This window comes from Stegodyphus dumicola, chromosome 6 (assembly GCF_044657685.1).
Source record: "Stegodyphus dumicola isolate Sdum_Otavi_A_Nest chromosome 6, ASM4465768v1".
NCBI lineage: Eukaryota > Metazoa > Arthropoda > Arachnida > Araneae > Eresidae > Stegodyphus > Stegodyphus dumicola.
The window spans coordinates 89261101-89286567 of NC_140773.1; the positions used below are offsets into that span (position 1 = coordinate 89261101).

Genomic DNA, 25467 nt, shown 5'->3' on the forward strand with positions numbered 1-25467 from the left:
TTGTGACATCCTTCATAGCTACATGTACTGTCACTGATGGCAAAGATCATAACAGGCATTTTTCAACAGAATAATGCTCAGCTAAACACAGCAAGAGAATCACATGAATACCTCCAACATATTACTATTTTTCTCTGGCCTGTCTGATCTTCAGATTTACTATCAACTGAGAATGGCTGGATCAGAGATGGCAAGGTGGAGAGCCTAGGAGATCGGTTCAACAAGAGGCATATTTACAGCAGTGGAGAATGAGATGGCATGGAACCTGTACATTTTAATGCTCACCTTTATCACATTACGTATTCATGTTAGGAATAGCTCAAAAGGGTAGCAGAACCTCCATTCATTTGTAGCCTTTCTTGTAATGACTGATCCTTTGATTTTGTAATCAGTTACTTATATCAATGTCCCACTTGCATATACAAAATTTCATTCAGGTTCTACAGGTTTGGTTGCAAAGTAGATGCGACACAAACAGCGTCATAAAATCAAATTTAGGTGTGGTTACAGATCTTTGTCAACCCAGCAATGAGTAACTTTGCAGAAAATGTTTTGGCAACTAGTAAAAATATACAGTAATTTTAGTAAAACAAACCTATTCAATCTAGTACAACTTAAAAAAATTTGACATTTTTATACCTCAAGCATATGGTTGAAATTATTGTGCGTCATAAGCAAAATCAGAGTTAGTAATGTAACGACAAAACCTACTTCTGGCTCAACTACAGTATAAGAAATTTCAAGAAATATTGCAGCTTATAGCATCATAATTTAGAATATGTAAAAAATTATAACATGCAGTCAAAAGCTTATAACAATGCAGAGTAGTATATAATAAAAATTCGAACAATTTCATGAACATTGTTTTAGAAAGTCTGGAAGTATATTAAGGACTTAAGATAAATCTCTTCAAACGTACAAACAAGAATTTTGTGAATTCAAAACTATTATTCAAAAACAACAAAATTTGTTTCAGTTATAAAACACTGGTCTTAATCTTCTTTTTAGATTCATTTGAAGAATGCATAAAACAACTGTTTTTAAAATAATAAATGTATAAAGTAAAAATTTCGGTACTTTTCCGTTTTGCCGGTGGAGGTGATGAAGTCACCAGTAATGGTACAACTGACGCCAAATGGAATATCTTCACTGGTAACCTTTTACGCTTCATTTTCAAAACAAGTCGCAGCCATTTCTTATCAGATTCATTGTTCCTTTCAATACTGGCATACAATTACATAGAATTTTTACAAGATAGTTAAATTTCATACCCTAAGACCATTTGCGGTAATTAAGTCAATTAGGATGCAATCACACCACTCACCCGAAGGCAAAAATATAGAAAAGGCAAAGTCAAGGGTTAAATTCATCAATTCTAATGAGAATGCACTAGCGAAGTAAAGCACTGCGATTTTATATAATTTCTGAGCAAGCTATTCATATAAATTGAAATAATTCTTGCATTTAAACTTTTATTCCAAATTAAGATTTAACTTGAAATTAATGTAGATAAGTACTGAGAGAATCAGATTTTTGTAATGTAGTTTATGTGAGATGGGGTTAAGTGACATGAACCGGCGAATCAGGATGTTGAACCATGAAAGCATAGTAAATTCTTAAATTAATGTCTTTTTACAAATTTATTGGCTTTTTACAAAATTTTAAACGATATTAAAATGTTTATGCCTTCAAAATAAAAAATTCTTAGAACTAACATTCGTTAACATTTTTTATTGGTGTAATTGAATGTTGTCGCCAATAAAGTCTGCTTGGCGAGATTTGCGCCGGCGAAATGGAAAAGTACCAAAATTTCAATTAGTTGAACTGAGAAATAATTTTAATTTTTCATAAAACAGAACTTTTAATTCCCTCAACTGCCTACATTAATAGTTAATTCTCAAGCCTTTTTTCACACTGTATCCCTTGGTCATGGCTTTTAAAGACAAAGCTTTTCAAATAATTTTCATAGCTTTCTGGCAAATTAGTGAAGTAACAGGAAAGGTCACTTTTAATAAAAGTATTTCAAATGAAACAAAATTAAGATTTTTACTTTTACTGAGAAACCTTAGAATCGCATTAAAATATTATAAATATAATTTTATTGTAAAATAAACAAGTTTTTAATATTTTATTAAAAATGTTTCAAAAATAATAATCAACAATTCAAATTAACTAAGAACAGATAGAAGTTTGATGCTAAACTTGGCTAATCTATAATCTTTTCAATGCACTCCTACGTAAAATACACTGAAATGCTACCAAATTAGGAATACAACATAATACAAATATTGTGGCACTGCAGCCTCATGTGAGAACATTGCTGCAGAATATATATATAGCTTGAAGACATAACATATATATAGTCCTCTCTATGCAAATATCAAAAATGACATAAGTGAAAACTTCCAGTTTAGACATCTTCGTTTACACTTAACACATAGTAATTTAATTTTTAATTTATTTTAATTTTTATTTTTTTATCCCCCCCCCAATTTTACAGTATTAAGAGTATGACAAGAGAACACAATCAAAATCATAAAAACAACCTTGTATTTAGCATAAGTATATGGAACACTCAATTGATTTCGAGGGCAGCTAAAGATCCCTCCTCATCAGGAGAAAGAAATACCTAGAAAGAAGAAAAATAAAGAGGAAGGGGTCTCAGAAACACGTGGTCCTTATCAGCACTGCACGTGGTTATAACCGGATTTTTAATCAGACTGGCTGCCTACTTTTACTGAGCCAGGTTATCTGATCAAACATGTAACACAAAGGGCAAGAAAAATTAGCGAAGTTAAAAATAGGGAGTGAGGGGCAAATGCACCTTCACGCTCAAAATCTGAACTTCGAATAATGGAAAGCAACCACTGAACGGATTTTTATACCCTCTGGTAGTACCAAACGTGAGGAGGTAACGCCATCTATCGGCAAAAATAACTGAATTAAGATAGTAGAATTTTAAAGGCATTAGGAAGGATTGGATTGGACTTCAAATCATTAACTAAACCTGCTAAATCTTTGTGAATAAGAAAAGCCTCAAGAAAATACAATTCACCTATGGAAGAAGCCTTTCGGATAATTTTTGCAGACCCAAAGTCAAAATTATGGTTAAATGTCCAACTATGATACGCTATTGAAGACTTATTAATTTTGCCTTTTCTGACATAAGATTCATGTTCCTTGATACGAAACTTCAACGCTCTTTTTGTTTGGCCAATATATCTTAAACCACACTGATACAATATACTATAAATTCCCCAAGAATTAAAGACAGAAACGCAATCTTTTAGAATCGAAGGATGAATTTTATTAATAGGGGAGAAACCGACTTGAAAATTGAATTTCTGGAGAATGCGTGCAATTTTATAGCTAATAGAAGGATAAAATGGAAGCACAACAAGGTCATTAATATTATTTCTAGCAGTGGAGTGTCTTCTTTGATGGGAATCTGAAAATTTTTTAATGGCTTTATCAATAATCACGGGAGAAAATCCATGGTCAATCGTAACTGCTCTCAAATAATTAAGTTCATTGGTAAGCAAAGATTCAGAGGAACAAACTTTAAGCGCGCAGAATACATAATAGTAAAAAGAAGCCATTTTTTGTTTAACAGGGTGGCATCACTTGGCATGGGGTGGTAAACAAACTGCAAAGGGTTTACGGTACACAGTAGTGCTAAAAGCAGTTTCATTGCGGATCATAAGAATATCAAGGAAGGGGAGGAAATTGTTGGATTCAATTTCAAGAGTGAATTGGATGGCTGGATCAATTGAATTCATAATAGATAGAATCTTGGATAAATCCTCTTTATAACCGCCAAAAAGTGCCAAAGTGTCGTCAACATACCGAATCCAAAGACGAAAACATAGTTTATCAAATAATTTCATCTCAAAATAGTGCATATAAATGTCAGCAAGTACCAGACTTATACTTACACTAAATACAAGGTTGTTTTTACGATTTTGATTGTCACATTAGCATGTTTCTCTTCTAGTCTAAGAGAACACAAATTATAGAAATGGAGAAATCACAAAAACTGTAAAAGAGAAGAAGTCTTGAATGAATGTGGTCTTTGAACATTAACTATATCATATGTAGACAGGGATATCACTTTATATGTGGGATTCGGAGGCCACCCATGAAAGTGACTCTTCTCAGTGCCTATGTTATATGTTTATTATGAGCCATGACTGTATCACTGATGCTGTGACTGTATCACTGACAAATGGAAGCAAGTAGCATAGAGTAATTAGTCTCAATTCCAACTGTATCATGCTGACGGTAGGCTAAAAATATGGTGCCAGCTTTGTAAGGCAATGACAAGGTAGTGTGCCAGGTTAGAAATGAACAAGGTCATAGTAACTCAGTGATGGCCTTAGAGTATTTTCTCTTGGATATGTCTGGTTATCTTTGGTAGTTGTACCCAGCACTCTCATTGAATCTAAATATGTAATCAACTGGACAGTCCCTTAACATCCTTTATGTTTTTCTGCCATTCGAATTGAAATGAAATATATCAGAAGGACAAATTTGCCCTCTCAAAGATCCTGGTTAGCTACTATCTGGTTCAAAGAGCACTCCACTGAATTCTCTCTGCTGAAATGACCATCAAGAAGCATGGACTTAATCCCATTAAGCATCTTTGCAACATTTTGGAAAAAGGTGTAAAATGATGCATCCTTAATTGATTTAAGGAAAATTTTAGAAGACGTCTGGCAAGCCATGATTATGAAACACTTTTGCAGATGCAATGAATTCTATAACCAAAGTGGCAGCAACTCATTTCTAATCAGGTATCTTGAATTCAGGTACACTTAAGTGTATTTTTCTTAATTTAAACTGAAAATCTATTATAAAACACTAAATTTAACCTTTTTTAAAAATTAGATTCCAAATTATAGAAAAAATGTCCAAATAACAGAAAGACATACAATACCTCTCATAACAGTGGATACTGTCAATATATTGACCACGATCATAGAAGAAATTACCTCTAATACGTTTTTCATTCCTAAAACGTAAAAAGATTCCTTTCATTTTGTGCATATGCATAAACAGATTTTAATATGCTTAAAATTCAAATTTTGAGCTATTTTGAACTTATGAAAAATCATTAACTAACAACATTTTTAATTATATTCGCAAAGCAAACATAAGAATCTAGATGTGATAATTTAATATGTGAAAATTTAATATAAGTCACACAAAAACTGAAAAATTTCAGTATGTAAATGAATTTTAAAATTTTAAAAATATTTTCCTATTATTAAAAAGTAATTTTAGGATTGCATAAATGAGAAATAATATTCTAAAAATATTTATTTATTTATAAAATTAAGATTACCATGTATATGCTGCTAAGCAAATACAACAAATGCATTCACAGAAATAATAAATTAAGTAGCTAAATATTAAACAAACCTGTAAATTTGATATAAAAAATATACATCCAAAAAATATACTCAACAAAGGACACTCAAAACTTTTTTAATCTCACTATAAAATAAATTTTACACTTGAAGATGCTTATTAAGCAAAAACACAAACGACTTCCATTTTATCAGTCATGTCTCTCAGTTTCTATTAATTTTCTCTTGTTTAAATTTAGACAGCTCAGGTTAGAAATAAAACAAAAAAAGAGAGAGATGAAACTATAAAAATAAGCATTAACATCTCAAAACAAAATATATACTTTACAAAGTTTTATGCCAATTAACCCCCTTTTACAATCTGAACATTTACTACAGTGAATGCTCATTAATTCGAGCCAATCCCTAAAAAAACTTGTATTGGAATTAATGTTATGAATGGCACCTCATCCTAACTAGCATGGTTTTTAAAATATGGGAGCATTCACCGAACTTTTCAGATGCACATTGTATAGACAATTTTCTCTTAATATGAATAATAACAAAAATATTAGTAATTAAACTGGTTTTAGAGTAGCATTTCAGAGATAGCAACTTTTTCCAAGAGAAGAAAAAATTCACCAAATCTTCTTAATTCAGGAAAATGGAGTCGCAGGTTTTAAATAGAAAAAGTTAAAATGAATTGCGACAATGATGCAACCTCCTTTTTTTGGGGGGGAAGGGCCAACTAGTGATTTAATGCTACAGTCAGAATTCAAAGCATTGTTAAGCTTATAAGGTATTTCTCCAACCTTCTTGGCGAGCTTTCGTGGTCTGCACGCTCAGTGCATAATTGAGAGGTTCGCGGTTCGATTTCCAGCGAAGGCGGTGCTAATGTTTCAACTCTCTGGCTTCGAGAAAACCCTAATGTTTCTATAGTGGCGCCCTAACTAAAAGGGTGTTGGATGATGATTTTCCTCACCCAGAATTTGGCGAATGGATCCCCTAAAAAACCCCAGTTGCTTTTTAAAAAGAGAAGTATATAAGGTATTTCTCCCCCCTTCTTAACGAGCCTTCGTGGTATTAGTGGTCTGCATGCTGGGCGCGTATTCCAGAAGTCTGCGGTTCGATTCCCAGCGAAGGCGATGCTAATTTTTCATCTTGCCTCCTTCCAAAAATACCTAATGTCTTTACAAGTGGCACCCGAACTAAAAGGATGTTGGATGATGATTCTCCTTACCCAAGATTTGGCGATTGAGTCCCCTAAAAAAACCCCAGTCACCCTTTACAAGGGGGAGTATATAAGGTATTTCTCCCACTTTCTTGGTGGCCTGCATGCTCAGCACATAATTGAGAGGTCCGTAGTTCGATTCCCGGCAAGGTCGTTGCTAATTTTTCATTTCTCTGGCTTCGAAAAACTCCTAATGTCTCTACAAGCTATTGTGTTCACATATTTGAAATCTGAGAATGATGAAGTAAGCTTGAAGAAGAGAAAAAACTGCTAAAGAAATGCAGTCTTAAAGAAAAGGAACTGTGAATGCTTTTTTATATTTTGTTAAGACAGACATACAGAAATGAATAAATAAGCAAATAATGTTTTTACAGATAAAATTTAATTTCTTTAAATGCTAGCACATCAATGGAGATACTATGAATAAAATATATGGCATAATTAGGATTATTACTTTCATAAACAAAACGTATTTATATTGCAATACAGTATTATTATTATTCTATCATTTTTTACACATTGACTAGCTTTTTAATATATAGTAGGAAAGGTGACCAGACGAAAGCCCACTGGACGAAAGCACACACGACAAAAGCCCACAAAAAAGGACCCCACTGGGATAATTGCCCATGCGACTAATGCCCACACTGATGAAAGCGCACATTGATAAAAGCCCACACAGATAAAAGCGTACATAGATATAAACACATGCTGATAAAAGCCCACACTAACAAAAACCCACAGCGATATATAGAACGTTAAAATTAATATTTTTTCCCCTTTTTCTTTAGCTTCACAAGGCAGATTCATGAATAAAGATAAAATAAAAAATAAATTAAATTAATAAGAAATAATTGAACAATAAATTTAAGTAGCGGAACATTTCACTTTGGGCTCTGGCTGAATTAAAATCCTATATGTATATAGAACTGAGAGTCAATAAAAATAATATAATTAAATACATGTACGTGTAACTTTGTTTTATATTTACGCGACAAATGGAAGTGCCCTCGTTAAGTCCGACAAAGGGAGGTGAAAGGGAATACTGGCCACACTGCTTCTTTTAATTCTACAAAATTATAAGGAGTATAAAATGTATGCAAATTTTCACCATATACAGAGAATAATTTATGAATAATTTAACACTGCAGAAAATTTTGCATGTTAATATGGAGAATTAAAGTCGCACTTTCATTTCAATGAAAAAAATAAAAGTACTGTATTCTATTATAATTAAGAAAACATTTAAGTGTGCTATCACAAACACTGTTTTAATGGGGAATTAAAAGCACGGTTTCAAATAATCTAGTTAAATTTTGACAACTTGGATTTTACATAAATTAATTTCATTCCCACTTGAAATTTCATTTTTAATCATAATAATTATTACTCATCAAATTTTCCAGGAAGTCATAGCTATTTTGGATTTCCTGAAAATGTGTGCTGTTTTGAAGTGAGCATTTGTCTTGTGGGCTTTTGTCATGCAGTTTTCTAACTGGCCGTTGGCTATTCCGGGAAACCATTGCATTCCTTTTCTTTTGCCCTCAGCTGTGTGAAAAAGCAGTTAAAGAGAGAAAAGCCTCGCTTAATTGCTTTATCTCCTATCGAACATTTCCATCATAACAGCATGGCAAATTTTTAATATACTCATGACTTTTCTACGAATAACAGTGAAAAATATGAATTGACAATAAAATTGTGTAATCGATTATAATGCAATGACAAGTGCAGAATTTAAGAGGTAATACAACTTATTTAAAATTTTTAGGATGTTTAAAGTTTAAAAAAAGAATCATATATCTTGATTCTAATTTTTTTTTTTACATAAAATCAGAATATATTTATTGTATATACCTTGATAAAATAATTTTCCCTTGAGAGAAAGGACTACCAGCTGGGGGCAGGGGGGCTGATCTATGTTATGTTCAAACTAGCATTTTTCTAGAGAAATTTTATCACAGGGAGTTACAGTGAGAATGCAGGAAAAAGGATGGATGAATTATGATCTCATTGTGGATTTAGCTGCAATCGATGGAAATTATCAGTAACGGTAAGTGGGTTCCAAATATCTATAACACTACAAAATACTTCTCATTTTAAACTGAAACTTTAAGATATTTTCACTTATTTATTTCCTTCCATTTATTTATTTTAAGTTCATTTACTCCAATTAATGAATCAGTGTTCTTACTAGTTGCTGAACTGCCTTCTAAAGTGTATGCATTTTGTTAAAAATCTTCATCAATATCCACTTGGCAAAAAAAAAAAAAAAAAAAAAAAAAAAAAAAATTACTTACATAATCAATTTTTTTTTTCATCTTTGAATTTTCAGATTCAATTAAAAAATTTAGTTTTTCTAAAAAGCTTTGTATCTAGAACATGCAGAAGAAGTTGCTATTCTTACTTCTTTAGTCATTTCAGTGATGAGAATAACTCTACAGAACGATATATTATGCACTCAGATATATCTTATACATAAGATAAAACTTTTAAACTGCCGATTTTCAGAAGACAAAATAGAGCAAAACTGCAAAGGTATATTAACAATCAGTTGTTAATTTATCCACATAATTATACTTAATATCAGCTTAAGAAACAGCTTCACAAAACCTGTCATTAAAAAAATTTTACCCTGAAATAAAATGGATGTGATTAAAATTCTCTACAGCAGGATTTATAAATTTCTCAAATTTTTGTAATTTAAAAAAAAAATATTTACCTTCCACATATATATAGTAAGATAATAGAATGCCAAGTAAATTATAGCTGCAAATGTCAATTGAAGTAAACTTGAATATTTAATCTTATTCAGCTGCCAAGTTTCCTTTTCAATATGGATCTACAATCTACACCATCAACACAGCTATGTCCTCTTCACCACAATATTACTATGTCTTTTTCTGTCTTAATTGCATATATACATATATATATTCCTAAACATGAAACATCAACAATAAATGAAAAAAGGAGCCTAATAATACTTACCCTAACTTTAGCCTTTCAGATACTGTAAGAGAATCTTCCTCAATACTTTCAACTTCTTTTAGTTCTAAATCACATTCTATATCTGAATTTGGTGGCACATCTGGTGTTCTAAAAAAAATGTTATATGAATGCATATTTAATAGTTTTAGCACTTTAAAATCACTATTAAAAACAATGACTTCAAACATTCTTGTTATTTTAATTTTGCCCAATAGAATAAGATACAGCAGCATTTAGAAAATTATTTGATGTTATGCGACTTACCGCCCAATTTCACCATATGCTAATTTAGATGGAATTACAACACGAGCCTTTTCTCCTTTCTCCATTAAGCAAATAACTAAATCAAGACCTATAAACATAAAAAGGCAACTATAATTTCAGTTAACACCAAAGTGTAGTAAAGGAACAACTCTTTTAACTCTTTCGCATTGACAGAGAGGACCAAATTGCTTTTCCTCAAACATCGAAAATGCCCGTGTATACGAATTTCTCTTGGAATGGTTTTCCTTCCCCCCATGACAAGTAGAATACTACATTGCTGACAATAACCTACTTAAATAAAGCAACAACTTCTTTCTTGGATGCTTTCACCCCATTTGAAGTTTCCCCTAAGGGCAGGATGCAATTTCAGACATCAATAGCTAAACATCGACAGTAAACGAAGGAAAAACGAGGTGCATTAAAATAACAGAACTACTTTTAGTCACTTCAAAAGAATGATTGGCATGTCATTTAGCAACTCCTGAAAGCAATGAACAGTGCAGTAATGTGATGGGAGAAAGCACTAGGTAGGAAATGATTCAGCCATTCAGGCAACCTGCCGATGTCTGAATGGTCAGGCATTTTGGGCAACTTCAATACGAAAGAGTTAAATCACTTAATAAAAAAACAGAATATGTCAACTGCAATTTAAAACTAACAGATATGTTTATTAAACGAAAATGTGTTTGTATATCTTTATTAAGTTAAAATACATATAATTTGTATATTAATATACAAGCTTTGTTTACACATCATGGAAATTGTTTAATTAGCACACAATACAATAATAAAGGTTAAAATACATTAAGTTTTAAGAATAATTTGCACCACAAAAAAGCCCAATTTATGAGGAAATGCCCCAAAGTCCAAATGGATAACAAAATCAATAACTTTATTCTTTCTTTTTATGTTTCTTTATGTTTGTTTTTATTCTTTCAGATGCTGTTACGCACTTTCTGAAAACAAATCATCTTGTCACTTTCATTTTAAGACATACATTTCAGAGCTCTGTATATTTTAGTTTTTACCTCCTGCCAACCTGTACACAGGTAAGAGAGGCAATATTTTTGGTCCAAAAAATCAATAATGAGTTTGCAGCATTAATTTATTGTTTGCAGCATTGAATTAGGATCCTTAAAGGCCCGTCCACATGAGAACACTCGTGAAATAGTTGCCGCTACTTTTTTTGCCAGCGTAAATTCGCATTACACAGAGGACATAAACCGGAGTTTGTGTGTGTTCAGCATTTTCAACAGTGACGTGGCCGAACAGCCAATAGCTGACCGAGTTCTTATCATGTCATAATTGGAAAAAACTTCTTGTCTGCCCTTTTCAATATGACGTTGGAACCACAGAGTGATCAGCTTTAGTTTAAAGAGATTCTAACTGTTCACAGTAATTAAAACCATCAGCAATGTTTACAGCATCCTCAATTCTCTCAAACCATATACATTGGTAGAAATTTCAAATTTTCTTTAAAGGGAAATAATCTTATATATGTAAAGCAATAATTTGACCAATATATCCATATGCTTCACCTGTATGTAATAACGTAAGCAACTGGAACCTTAATAAACTTAATTTCTAAGAAATGAAATTCTCTGCCTTACAAAATTCTCCTTATTTCCAAATTTCGATTTATCACTAGCTTTTGAAATGTGTTTCTTATATTTAGTCATCAATCACTTGATTCTTATTTAATCTATTATTGTTGTTTACAATTATCATTATTGTTTACAACTCTTACTTATCTATTAAAAATGTTTGCTATTTTATGCGTAACAAAAAGCTTTGTAAGTATCTCAATACTAAATATATCAAAAACTAACTTCAGCTAAATAACTTCTAAAATAAAACGTTTTTCTATGAAAGAATATTCAATAAAATACAGCTATGAAATTTTTGAGAACAATTACAGCCTGGGCCACAGAACTCAATTATCACAGATAGCTGAGTGATCAAGCAGAAGAAAAGTTATGCCAAAAATTCTATTCATCTGCTACACACGATGTAGGGCGATGCCTTGGTACCTGCATATGCGACTTCATCACCTAAACACATGCGATATTACAAAGGGAAAAGTAATGAGTTCAAAACCTCACTCGTAACCACTGTAATACAAAGCTTTTCCCCTTCTGCAAATTTCAATTTATCACTAGCTTTTGAAACATGTTTCTTATATTTAATCATGAATCACTTGATTCTTATTTTATCTATTATTATTATTGTTTACAATTCTTATTTTATCTATTATTGTTTACAATTCTTATTTTATCTATTATTATTATTGTTTACAATTCTTATTTATCTATTATTATTGTTTTCAATGTACTTGAAAAATATGCAATATACATAGAAACGATTAACCCATTATGTAATGATACATCTGCATCTCTTGTATAAATTATATTTTTATTTTTAGCTTGTTGCATATTTTATTCTGTACATAGTTTTTACATGAACTGCCCAAAATTTGAACCTCATTCTGAAATCAAAATTAAAAAATATACATAGATAATAAAATAATTTACAAATTAATTTGGTCATATAAGGACCATCAATCAACTTCCAACATAATAAACATTCTGAGCTTGTGAAGATATTTAGTGGCAATATAAAACAGTAAAAAACACATTTCGATAAAGACAAATAATGAATTTATTCACTGAATGTTTGGAATAAAGAATTATTACTAGAATAACCATACAATTTTAACATTACTAAAATTTTTCGATCATCATCTGAATATCTTGTACATTTAGCGAAAAGAAAAATACTTAAAGATTTACAGGCAATTTTCTTACAAAACCTTTTAATAGAATAAATGCAAATGAATGCTATTATTCACATCTGATATTCATAAGGCATAAATATTTTAGCAGGGTATAATTACTCTAAGTTGTGTTTTACTTTAATTAAATGCATAGTAATTCAGAAATATTATTTTAAAAAATTAATACAGAAACTGATGGCCTTTCAATTTACAGAAATAAGCAATCACTTAGAAGTACTAAACATTTAAATATAATACATTAAAATTTTTACTTCTTTACATTAAAGGGCATATTCTTTTTTTTTTTTTTTTTTTTTTTTTTTTTTTTTTACAGAAAAATTACTTAATTTTAATCTTTTGCTGTGAATGTAATTTTCTTATAATCCATTAAATTTAAATTTCAGTAAATTTTATTGGATGAACTTTTTTTCCTTATTTAAATGTGTAATAAATATATAGAGAATATTCAAATCATAAAACGCTTTGCTTATTAAACGAATTCCTTTACATGTATTCCTATACAACACATAATGTTTCATTTCTTAAATACGTTAAATCGAAAAGCAAATTTATATAAGTTTTGTGTAAAAAGACTGAACACTACATTTTTAAAGTTATTTTGGCAGATTAAAACATGTATCAGGAACATTTAAAAATTTCACTTAACGATCTAAAGTAATATTTAGAAAATAAAAGCACATAGCACAATTTTAAAAACACGTTGCTTGAAATTTATATAATAAAAAAAATTACTTAATTTTGGAAAATGATGTTCCTCAGATTCAAAGTATTTTCCATTCTAAGCTACAAAATTTGAATTTATAACATTCATATAATAAATATAATAGAAGAGTTTTGCCTTTTTAATCGAATACAGTGGCTTTCTCATCACCCGAATTATGACCTCATTTATTTATTATATATTTGAGAAGTATTAAAAAACTATAATACTGATATTTAAAAATGTGTAGCATCTTCATTTTGTAAGCAGTGATTAAAAGTAATATAGAATAACACAAATTTATTGTATGCTGTTTAATACCGCTTAAATAAACAACATTCTGTTTCTGTTCAAGAGCTGCAATATAAATACTATGTGGCTGAAAGTATGTTGTCCGTCAAATTTTTATTTGACTCTAATTTATTAATGCATTATTATGTCCTACTAACATTGAAAATATTGGAAAATGTGGATTAATATTGAATATTTAAATAAAGAATCATTATCACTTGAAACTTTGGATATTTAAGACAAAGCTGTAAACCATACTTTTTGAAAATGAAAATATTTTTCTTTTTGAGTTTGAATTATCTAGCTAACATAAGGCATCAAAGAGCTCTTAGTTTTCAGAAAATGAGCAATACTGGCAACAATTTTACAATAAATATTATACGATTAGACATAATTAATCTAAGAACATGAACATATTACATGAAAGTAGCTTTTTTTTTCTCAAAGAACATTATGCTGAAATCTCAATCATCTATGCACAAAATATCAATTTCAGAAATAATTTGTTCATTGTTGAATGATTCACACATTTATATTTATTGAATCTGCATAATCAAATTTTATTGAACTGAATTATTATTGGATATTTTATCGAATTTGCAGAAACAAAGAATTTCCAATGTATTGAATGCTTTGATGAAGATGTACACCAATTTTCAATTCTCATTCTTGTCTTTTGTTTTCAGTTCTGAAACCAACATTGCCAAAATATTTACTTTTATTCTTCAGTTGACGTTTAAAGTTGGCAACAACTAGCAAAATATTTACCTGGTGACAAACATAAAGATAACAAACAGTTATTAAAATACGGAAATTTGCTTCAATAATGAAAGAGGACAGTTTTTGCAAATAATGAATACCTAAGCATTATCATCAACTGCATTCCTATTCCCTACTGAAGCTACCAAACTTATTCTTCAATAATGTATAATTTCATCTAATGCGGATTTGAATATTCTGATACTTTGCAACACTCACAAATTCTTTAGAGTTTTTCAATTTTCAGCAAACCGCACCAACCCATTGTGAAAATAAAAAAACTAAAACCACATTAAAGTTTGTAACTCGTAGAATCAAACAAAACCTTGCAAGTTTCAAAGAAATAATTAAAACAATGCTTGTAAAAATACTGGAACAGCCATTTGAAAAAGGAATGCATTTTCAGAGAGATTATCACTTATTTTCACAATTACTAGATCTATATCTGCAGGATAAAAAAATTCCTATAACTATTTCTTATTCCACAGACATTTGTTTTATTATTCTTATTTTCTTATTTTTTGCAAACACTTTCTGAATAACACATTAGCATGATTTTATTTTAAAATAATCCAAAAGTAATGAAGGTACACAATATTTGACTACAGTCATAAAAATGTAATTGTCTGGATATAGACTCCCTCATAGCAGCTGAAGGTTAATTCGGGTCCGCGACACTTAGCCGATGGGACACTTAACCGACAGGACACTTAGCCGACAAGGACACTTAGCTGATAGGTCATTTAGCTGACACGGACAGTTAGCCGACAAGACATTTAGCCAACAAGGACACTTAGCCGAAAGGACAGTTAGCCAACACAGAGAGTTAGCCGACAGGACACTTACCCAACAGGAAACTTAGCCAACACACGGAATTCGCCGTCAGGACATTTAGCTACGGCACAGTTAACTGTCAAGACATTTAGTCAATGGGATACTAAGCTGACAGTGATGTTTAGCTGGCGCGTGCCCAATGATTATTTAGATTTATTATCAATTACAAAATTTTTCGACTTCTCCATAAGTTCAAAATTTAAGTTATTTTTTCACCTATCAGTAAAATTCAGTTTTCGATTTTTGAAGATCTCATACGTGCTTTTAATTATTCTGTTAATTTAGCATTGTTTGATATGTATCGTGCTGTTTGGTGTATATTGGCCAAATTAAAAAAGCGCTGAAATTTCTTGTCAGGAAATATGAATTAAATTTCGAAAGAAAAAAAGAATTTTTTTTAGCTAAGTACGATAGTCATTTAATTACATTTTAATATGGGATCTTCAAAAATTATCCGTAAAGTTTCTTGACACTTTCAAGAATAAAAAATTTTTTATTGCATTATTCAGAATTTTCATGACAGGGAAAGGAAATTTTATTAGTGGGAGGAGCCAAACGATTTTTTAAGGGAAGAACACCCAAACTAAAGACAGTCCGTTTGCGGGATTGAAAATTCAGACTGAACTATCAGTGCTCTGTGACTTTACCACTCAGATGCTACTGGGCATATCAGAAATAGAGTAACCGTTTTACTTAATATAGAACCAGTCTCTTCTGTTAAAAATTGCTTTTTCAGGCTAAATCTTTATAAATGTGTTGCTTGAAAATGTCCCAAACCTGAATACCGAAGTAAGTATTATTTTTGAATAATGCTTTTAAAGGAAATATTGGCGGTCTAGTGTTAGATTAGCATCTCTATTTTATTTTGCTATTAAAAACATACTACAGAGAACTTTAAAGGTTATGGTGACCGAAAAGAGGTGTTTAAAAATTATTGTTACCTCATTGTCAACCGGCAGTTATTTAACATTTTTAAGATAAAAATAAGCAACTCTATTAAAATGTCGGAATTGGGCAATTTTTACCTACTAACTATGGCCATTATGATAAAACTTCAAAAGATAATACTGAGAGAGCTGAATTATAGCATAATTTTTATTTAAGGGAGAAAAATGACTGTGTATACCAGGGATGTCAAACTCATAGGTACACTTGGGCCAAACAAACAAGGTTTAACTTTAGGCGGGCCGCAAAAAAAAAAAAAAATCAATATTCATAGAAACATAGATTTATTTCGAATAATACAATAATAAACATATATATATATATTTATATAGAAAAGAACAAGAAAAATTTAATGTTTATGTCCTGATACTTGACATCTGTTCTCTGCTATTAGCTTTCCTATTTCGGGAGAAATTTTGTTTGTAGTGATAACTTTCAACGCTGACCCAAGGTGAGCATCATTAATACGGTTTCTAATAGGAGACTTTATTACCTTCCATGACTGAAAATAACTGCTCGCACCGATAAGTGCTACCAAACATGGAAATAATTCCATATGCGAATTTTCGAGTATTTTCAAACCTGGCTGGTAAATATTTGTAAAATTCAGGCACGCCCACTTTAATGAATTTTGCTTTCAAATTTGAGTTGCACTGAATCTCGATCACCTCCATTCACTATGGCTGGGTACTGAGTCAATACTTATTGAGAAAATCGAAGAAAACAAAAAAAAAAAAAAAAAATTGTCTTCGAGGGAACTAAAATCATTAAACCTCGTTTCAAATTCAGTTGTTAAATTTGCAATTTTTTCTGCGTATTTTTGATACGAACAAGTCTCATCTAAACTTGATTTGTTCATGCTGTCGTCGGGACGTGCGTCAAATCTTCATTTTTAAGTTGTTTTTCCCAAAGAACTAGTTGACATTTGAATGCTTTAATTATGTCAAACATGTTCGTAATGATATGATCTTTTCCTTGTAACGAGAAATTTAAATCGGTTAAGTATTGGTTATATCAACCAAGAAAGATAAATCTTGTATCCATATTGGATCGTAAAACAAACTTACGTCTTGATTTTTCGTTTTTAAAAACTGACATATTTCTTCTTTCAAATCCCAGAATTGTTTGAGAATCTTGGAGCAAGATAACCAACGTACCTCGGTATAGTAGAACAAACCCGAATATTCACTATCTAACTCACTTAAGAAAGCAGTGAATTGACGCTGATTTAAACCTTGAGATCTTATAAAATTTATAACTTTTTTTATATGTGACAAAACATTCTCCATATTTATTACTTTCGCACATAGAACTTCTTGATGTATAATACAATGCATATGATGAATGTTTGAACCGTGAATTTCACTAAGTTTTTTCTTAGTAATGCTACGAAGCCCTTGTTTTTCCCGGTCATTGATGGAGCGCCATCTGTAGTACAGAATTTAATTTTGCCAAAGGTAGATTGTATTTCTGCAGAAGTCCAAAAACACGAGTAAATATATCTTCTCCTGTGGTAGTACCAGGCATCAGTATTAGTTCCAGTAATTCCTCAAAAATGTTAAAATTCTTGTCACAAGAATGAAGAAACACTGCTAATTGAGCATTGCCACTAATGTCCGTGCTCTCGTCACAGGCAATGGAGAAACTTTCGAAACTAGATGATTTTGCTTTGATCTGATCACTTAATTCGCAGCTAAATCAGTAACTCTTTTCGCAACTGTATTTCGAGACAATGAAATTGATTGAAAAGCCTTCACATTTCCAGGACAAACAATTTCTCCAGCTTTCATTAGGGATTCCTTGATGAAATCACCGTCAGTAAAACGCTTCAAATGTTTAACTATTAACTCGGACAAGACGTAGCTTGCATGTAACGCCGCTTCACTTTCTTGCAATACTTTACTAAACATGGACTGTTGCTTTTTCACTCCTAACTTGAGCTCTTTCAACTTTTCTTCTCTCATTAATCCTTCGTAATTGTTATATTTCGATTTGTGTTGTTCGTAATGACGTTCAATATTATATAACTTTGGTACATTAATAGTATTATTACATATCAAGCAGATTATTTTATCTTTTATTTCACAGCAAAAATATTCTAATTCCCATTTTACTTGGAATATTCTATGTTCGTCAGCGACTTTTCGTTTAATTTTACTACCACTTGGTTTTGATAGAGACATACTAAATACAAAGGGCTGGAATAAACACGGTTAACGTTAAAAAGTTAACAAAAATTTATGCTTTCCACAAGAGATAAATCAAAATGCTGAAATATTTCTTCAAAAATATTCTAACAATATCACAAAATGTCAAACTTTTAGCAAAAATCAATTCAAAACAGAGAAACTAATTCTATCTCACAGCGAAATCGCTACAACTCAATCACAGCATTAAGTAAACAAACAGTTTGCTAGAACTACAGCTACTACTGAGATGAGTTGTTTGTTCTCGGCTTTTATAAGCTTTATAATTAATTTCTCAAATATACTGGAAACATCTATAAATATCTGGATTTTTGTGGATGGCAACAGCAATTACGAGATATTTATTTATTAGGTATTAAATGCACGCGCTGTTCTATTTTTAACCTTCCAACGCAGCTGTCTTTTCAAAAATCGTCTGCGTTGCTAAGGCAACATGAAGTAAATCTAATTACAATTCTAAATAAAAAAAAAAATAAATAACTGAAATCCGTAACAATATGAATTAAGTAATAATTAATAATAAAACAAAGTGCATGCACATGCATGCACCAATATATCGTACAAAACTATGATTGGAAAACTGAGACCATGAGTTCGGCCACATTCGGCTATTGGGGGATGCATACAAGTTCTGAGTGCACGTGTCCCCCAAAAGCCGAAGGTAGCTGAACGCAAGCTACTCACACGCATTTGTAATTTAAGTAGTGTGTGTGTGTGTGTGTCAGCTCGCTGTGAGTAATCTAACACTGAATAAATTATCGTTAATTACTTAGCAGTAAACATTTCCTTTTTTTCTTCGTCGATATGTTATTTTATTATTATATATTATTATTTGCCAATATATTGGCCGGGACGCAAAAATATTTGTTGTGGGCCGCGAGTTTGACATCCTTAGTATATACTATATATATATATATATATATATATAAAGAGAGAGAAGAACTGTGATATACGGTGTTTATTCTGGGGTTCTGCTGATGAGAGAAGAAAGATGATTGTTTGTGTAATATTATGATTGTGAAAGATGATTGTGAGTATATAATATTATATACAAATTAGTTAGGCAAAGAGAAATCTATGTATACTTTTGCAGTATACTAAAACATGCCCTATCCAATTCCGATAAATAATATTCAAAAGGCTTCCTTGTGACCTTAACACGATCCAAATCCTTCAGTAGGCGTGGTTAGAAAATAAGAATGGAGTTGCATATCAGCAGCGTTTTTGATGTATGAAGAGTGAAAAACGTAGTTTATGCAAAAATATATTCAGTTCTGAATAAAACAAAACCTTAAAGAATATTTTAATTCTAAATTAAACATTATGCGACACTTTAGTGTTATAAACATTAACCTAAGTAAGTATTTTAAGCGAGAGGCGTGGTCAATAAAATGTTACAGAATCGCGCTTTTAATTTCCTACAAATTTGAAAGCATTAAGAGTCAGATTGGAAAATTAATATCATTATGTAAACAAGAAAAATTATTAATGATGTGAAAGTTGATTAAATGAAAAAACTTTACGGATAATTTTTGAAGATCCCATATTAAAATGTAATTAAGTGACCGTCATACTTAGCTAAAAAAATTCTTTTTCCTTTCGAAATTTGATTCATATACCCTGACGAGAAATTTCATCGCTTTTTCAATTTGGCCAATATACACCAAACAGCACGATACATATCAAACAATGCTAAATTGACACAATAATTAAAAGTACATATGAGATCTGCAAGAATTGAAAACTGAATTTTACTGATAGGCGAAAAAATAACTTAAATATTGGAACTTATGGAGAAGTCGAGAAATTTTGTAAATGATAGTAAATTTAAATAATTATTGTGTACGTCGGCTTAGTGTCCTGTTGACTATATGACTTGACAGTTAAGTGTCCCGTAGCTAAATGTCCTGTCGGTTAGCTGTCCGTGTCGGCTAACTGTCCGTGTCGGCTAAGTGTCCGTGTTGGCTAAATGTCCTGTCGGCTAAATGTACTGTCGCCTAAGCGTCCATGTCGGCTAAGTGTGCATGTGGGCTAAGTGTCCGTGTCGGTTAAGTGTCCGCGACCGGGTTAATTCGGCTATATTCACGGGTGACAAAATTTCACTGGAAGCAGGTCAGCAAACTAAAATTAACCTTTTCATAACAATTTTAAGATTATTTGGTTATTTTACATAACTTTCATGAATAAAAATGTGAAATTCTGTCATTATCAAAATTAGACAAACAGATAAAAGCAACAGCAAAAAACACATACAAAATATGTAATGGAAATAGCATAATAAATATTCAGCTTTTATTAGAGTCAAATACCAAATATATACAATTGAAAATCATTTTTAAAAAAAATTTTACTTAAAAATACATCATCAGAAACTGATTGAGTAATAATGCTGAACAGTGAAATATCTATGCAAGTATGAATCTTTATAAACAGGAGGAGTGAATGGGTATTTTCCTACATATAATGCGAATGCAAGCGTTTTGTTTGGATATTGCTTCACAAAAGGCTTACATTCTTAGGCAGACAGCCCTTGCATGCTTTGCCATGTTTGCAGTATATCTCAAATTTCCCCAAACAGAATACTGCTCAACCCAAAATTTTTAAAAAATTACATTAACATGTGGATCATCTTCAACAACACAATGAATTTTTAAAAAAGATGCTTAATCTTACAGATAGAATACTCTGCCATATGTAAATAAGAATTCGTCAGCCTTAAATTAAATATTATACTTATTTATGTAATTTTCTTCTTTTCTGAAAATTTTTTAAGTATTCACGTAATTTTCCTTTTCCTCAAGACATTCAAAAAGCAAGCTGCCCTAAAGTTTAAAAAAAAAAAAAAAAAAGAGAGATATCAAATGTTCTTGATGGTTCTGAAGATCATTGCACATTGAAGACAGACTGAAAGGTGATGAAGACAATGACAATGGTAACAATGTGAAAGCTGTTGCAGACAACACTCAGAGCAACAATAAATGATTTGACAGTGGTTAACAATAACAGCAGGTGAAAGGGAAATAGAAATGAAGGTATCTTATTAAATAGCATAATGTTAATATTATTACACATTCTTACCGGAATGAAAGTTTCTCTTAAATAAATAACATTGAGATAGTTACTGGTAGTTTATTCATGAATGTTCTTACTACAACCATGTCTTTCGAAAATTTAGTTATTCACATAATTTTCCCTTCTTGATCTTCATACAACAAAATTTAAAAAAAAAAAAAAAAAAAAAAAGAGGAAAATATGCAACTAAACACATTATACAATATACAGTCAAAAGTCATTAATCCGGACTCGTCGGGACTTCGGCGATTCCGGATTATAGATCATCACTTTAAATCGCGTAAGATGGCATGCAGAAATTCTAAAATTAAAAATATGAAACCGTAATTTATGAAATAAAGAACAATTATGATCTAAAGGGTATCAAAATTTACAAAAAAAAAAAAGGTTAATATTTATTTGTTTACTTTATTAAACATTTCTTTCAATATAAGTTGTTTAAGTTGCTTCGTTTTATGTGATAATACTTTCTCTTTAATTCTATAAACAGACATAATTTTTTGTTCAGTTACAAAGTTCAGTTTTTGTTCAAGTCCCGTTAATTGCTGTGCCGAGAATACCGACTAACTTGTCAATCGAAATTTTTTCGTTTTCACTAACCTCTCTGTCACATTCTTCATGTCTTTATCCATTTTTTGCAGCAATTCCACTTTTTGTTTGATGGACATCGAAACATACTTTCGTTTTGTACGATCCTTTGGGAGCTCCAGAATCAGAAATTCTATTTGACATAATCGAAAGTTCAAGTTTACTTTTATAGTATTGCTCTTACAGTCTGCATAAAATAATAAGCCGGATCCAATTCAAAAATTAAGGAACAACGCAATCATCAACATTAACTGAATTAGATAATTAGATAATTTTAGCGGCTAATCTTTGGAATACGGTAACAGGTAGTTTGGCGACATTTTGGTAAGGCGATAAAGGTTACTAGCTAGGACTTTAGCAGTATACATAGATAAAGTCAAGAGTGTGCGCAATGCCATTTTTGTGCAGTTCTGGGATGTTTTTTTAAGTTAAAGTACATCGACGTGTACATGGATGATACCGTGTATGTGCAATTCTTAAAAACGCGGCAAGCAGTGGGCAATTCTGCACTTTCTCCCAATTTCGCACCTAATCTTCGTCATAATTAAGCACTTTTGTTCCATAAGTTCTAGCATAAGCGTAATTCGGCTTGCAGATTGCTGAAGAAAAAAAAAAAAAAACCTTTACTTTGTGAAAACAAAATGGCGTCCAAACAAAAACTAGCAGGTTGCTGTAGCAGGGTTGGTCGCCAAAGGTTCGCCAAGTTACCATAAACCAAAGATTAACCATTTTAGCTTATACCGTCCGTTATACATAAAACACGCACGCGAAAACGTATTCTGCGCTTGCGAACACGCAAATGCGTAGTCGTAAGAGGTCTTACTCGCACGTGTAAACGCCTATGCGCATGTGTCAACACGGCGCATGCGCAGAAAGTTTTTAGCTTTGAGGTCCGGATTATAGATCATTCCGGTTTATGGGTGTCCGAATTAACGACTTTTGACTGTACAGTACTACTACCTTCTGTAAGGGATATCTATTTAAGTGTCAACTCTGTTGGTCCCCATCCCTTTGAACAGGGACTTCAGTGAATTTACCTCTTATTAGAGAACACTCAATCTAAAGGACACTGAAAAACTTCAAAAAATAAGATAGAGGTAAGGGAAATAAATAAGAATAAAAATACTCTTTGTTAGTAATCTTCTGAGGTTTCAAAGGCAAGTTTGTGTTCAGTGAATGATAGTTTTGCGACAAGGGAACAATAAAATGAAAAGTTAAATCCTCTCTTTTGACAAATGCTTTTCAGTATGGAAAAGGAGCACAATATAGAGAAATATCAAATTGAGAAGCAATCAAAAGGATGCACGTATTACTTAGTACAATGCAGAAAAAAAAAAAAAAAATAGCAAACAAAAAATAATAATAATAATAATAAATGTTTATTCATTGGTAAGCAATTAATGTTCTCTGTTTGTAACTAAATTGTGACAACATACAATTAGCCAACTCTCTTACACTAGGAGAGAAAGAAAAAATCTTTTGAATGTGCTAGTTGGCTGAATGTGATATATAATCTTCAGCATACACAGTCTTCTTATCAAGAAAATGGTCAAAGATAAACAAGACATGAAAGCATGTATTTCATTTTGAAATTGACTCTAAAATCAACGATTTATCTGAAAACTGCCACACATACCTACAGATTAAATGAAATTAATAAGGATTATTTTTTCAATTTTAAAATTTAATGGCATGCAACTGTGATGATGCCCCTGCATATATGAGTAACAAAAATATAATAAAAATATTTTAAAAAAAGGGAGGAGGAGCTTGATACTTACCTTGAATGACATCTAGGTCACCAACAATAAACTTCAAATCATTACTTTCCTCAAACAGTTCTCCATTCAAATAGTAACTGACGTGAACAGTAACTCTATCACCTCGACTTGGACGTGTTTCATGTCCCAATCCTTTTTTGATTACCTAAAATTTAAGATACCCAGACTTTTATTCTCCCTTAATATGATTTTTTTAAATCTTAAATATAGAATATGTAAACATAGGCTAGAAAAATATCTATTTAACAAAATTATACTTACAGAAATTCCTACATATATATTCAACAATCATTCACTTAACTTACTTTTTCACTAAGTAAATAACACACATTTGCAGACTTTAAATATTTTTTTTTCAATTAATAAAACCACAACGTAAGAAATAATAATCGCTCAACCTAAAAATCCATTTTTGAGAATGGGTAAATAATTGTGCCCATTCTCAAAAATATCAGTATAAGCACCTTCAGTTTTACTAGTGTAAAGTTTTGAAATTTATATAACAAATTAAAATGCACTTTATATAATATGATACAGATTTTTAAAATCAGCACACATTTATAAAATTTATTGCAACAAAATGTTTACACGTGTACAAAACACATTAATTAATGCGAGGAGTCATACATACATCAAATGACTTTATGACTGACCTTTTTCTTGAAATTACCGTTGCCCATAATATCCAGCCATTCATCTTCATCAGATTTGCTTTCGCAATCATTAGGAGTATCTAATTTAACTGAGGAATTAGAAACTAGGTCTTGATTTACCAAATTTTCCTGTTCGGAGCTCTGAGCAGCATCGGAAGTTTCTGAAATAGCAACACTTTCAGAAGAATTAGCATTTTCATGAATATCACTCGAAATGCCTATTGATTCAGTTAAATTTGCACCAATATTTTCCATATTTTTTTCCGCACTGAAATCATCGGCGTGCAGACCAGTTCCTAATTCCCGTAGGCTTTCTACCGCTGTCATTATCAACTACGAGAAATTTCGAAAAGTTGAGGAAAGTAAGTGTTCGGTGTTTTCAATTCAGTTCGCAGTGCGAGGAAACTTGAAACAGCGGGAAAAAAAACGATTTTATATTATGCTCAAAGGGGCGTTTTTTTAACATTTTGTATGTTACCTTTATTTATTAAACACCGAAATTCTTCGTACTTAAACCACAAAATTCAATTTAAGAGCAACATCACCCTCGCGCATGAAATATCCATGCTTGAAGATGCACGCAATATATTAATGGAACGCTTTCAAATCGGTGATTTTGCTAGTAAAAAATTCGTTAAAATCTTACAAAATAGATTAAAAAAATAAATTCCAAATTTGGGCTGCCAGATGTTCGAGTGCACTTAATCGAATGGAGGACTATGTTATTCAGAATTTGGTGTTTCTAGGTGCCGTTGTTTTTTCCCAATGCGAGACACATGTATATATTCATGCAGATTCTTCATTATTTGAATTTTTTTTTAAATATGATGCAGAGCTCCAATATTGATTGCAACAATTTGAAAAGTGATTCAGACTTATATAGGTAACCAACGCAAAATGCCACAACGAAATTAATAATCTTTTTGAACTAACGCTCCTGTGGGCTAAATCTTAAAAAAACAAAAGTGAAATCTCATGTTGGCTTCAGATTGGAGTTCAATAACTGATTCCCCTC

General features: G+C 31.3%; 1 protein-coding gene across 1 annotated transcript in view; it reads right to left on the reverse strand.

The window, feature by feature from the left end:
- The window catches only part of zda (peptidyl-prolyl cis-trans isomerase zonda), a 79167-nt gene extending 54328 nt beyond the window's left edge, over nt 1-24839 (reverse strand). The window contains exons 1-5 of the mRNA XM_085818653.1: nt 24453-24839; nt 23800-23944; nt 9829-9916; nt 9565-9672; nt 4937-5011 (exon numbers count right to left, since the gene is read on the reverse strand). Of these exons, the coding sequence (XP_085674779.1) occupies nt 4937-5011; nt 9565-9672; nt 9829-9916; nt 23800-23944; nt 24453-24779 (743 nt within the window). The 5' untranslated portion in view covers nt 24780-24839. The remainder of the gene's footprint in view (nt 1-4936; nt 5012-9564; nt 9673-9828; nt 9917-23799; nt 23945-24452) is intronic.
- Nucleotides 24840-25467: the final 628 nt, after the last annotated feature.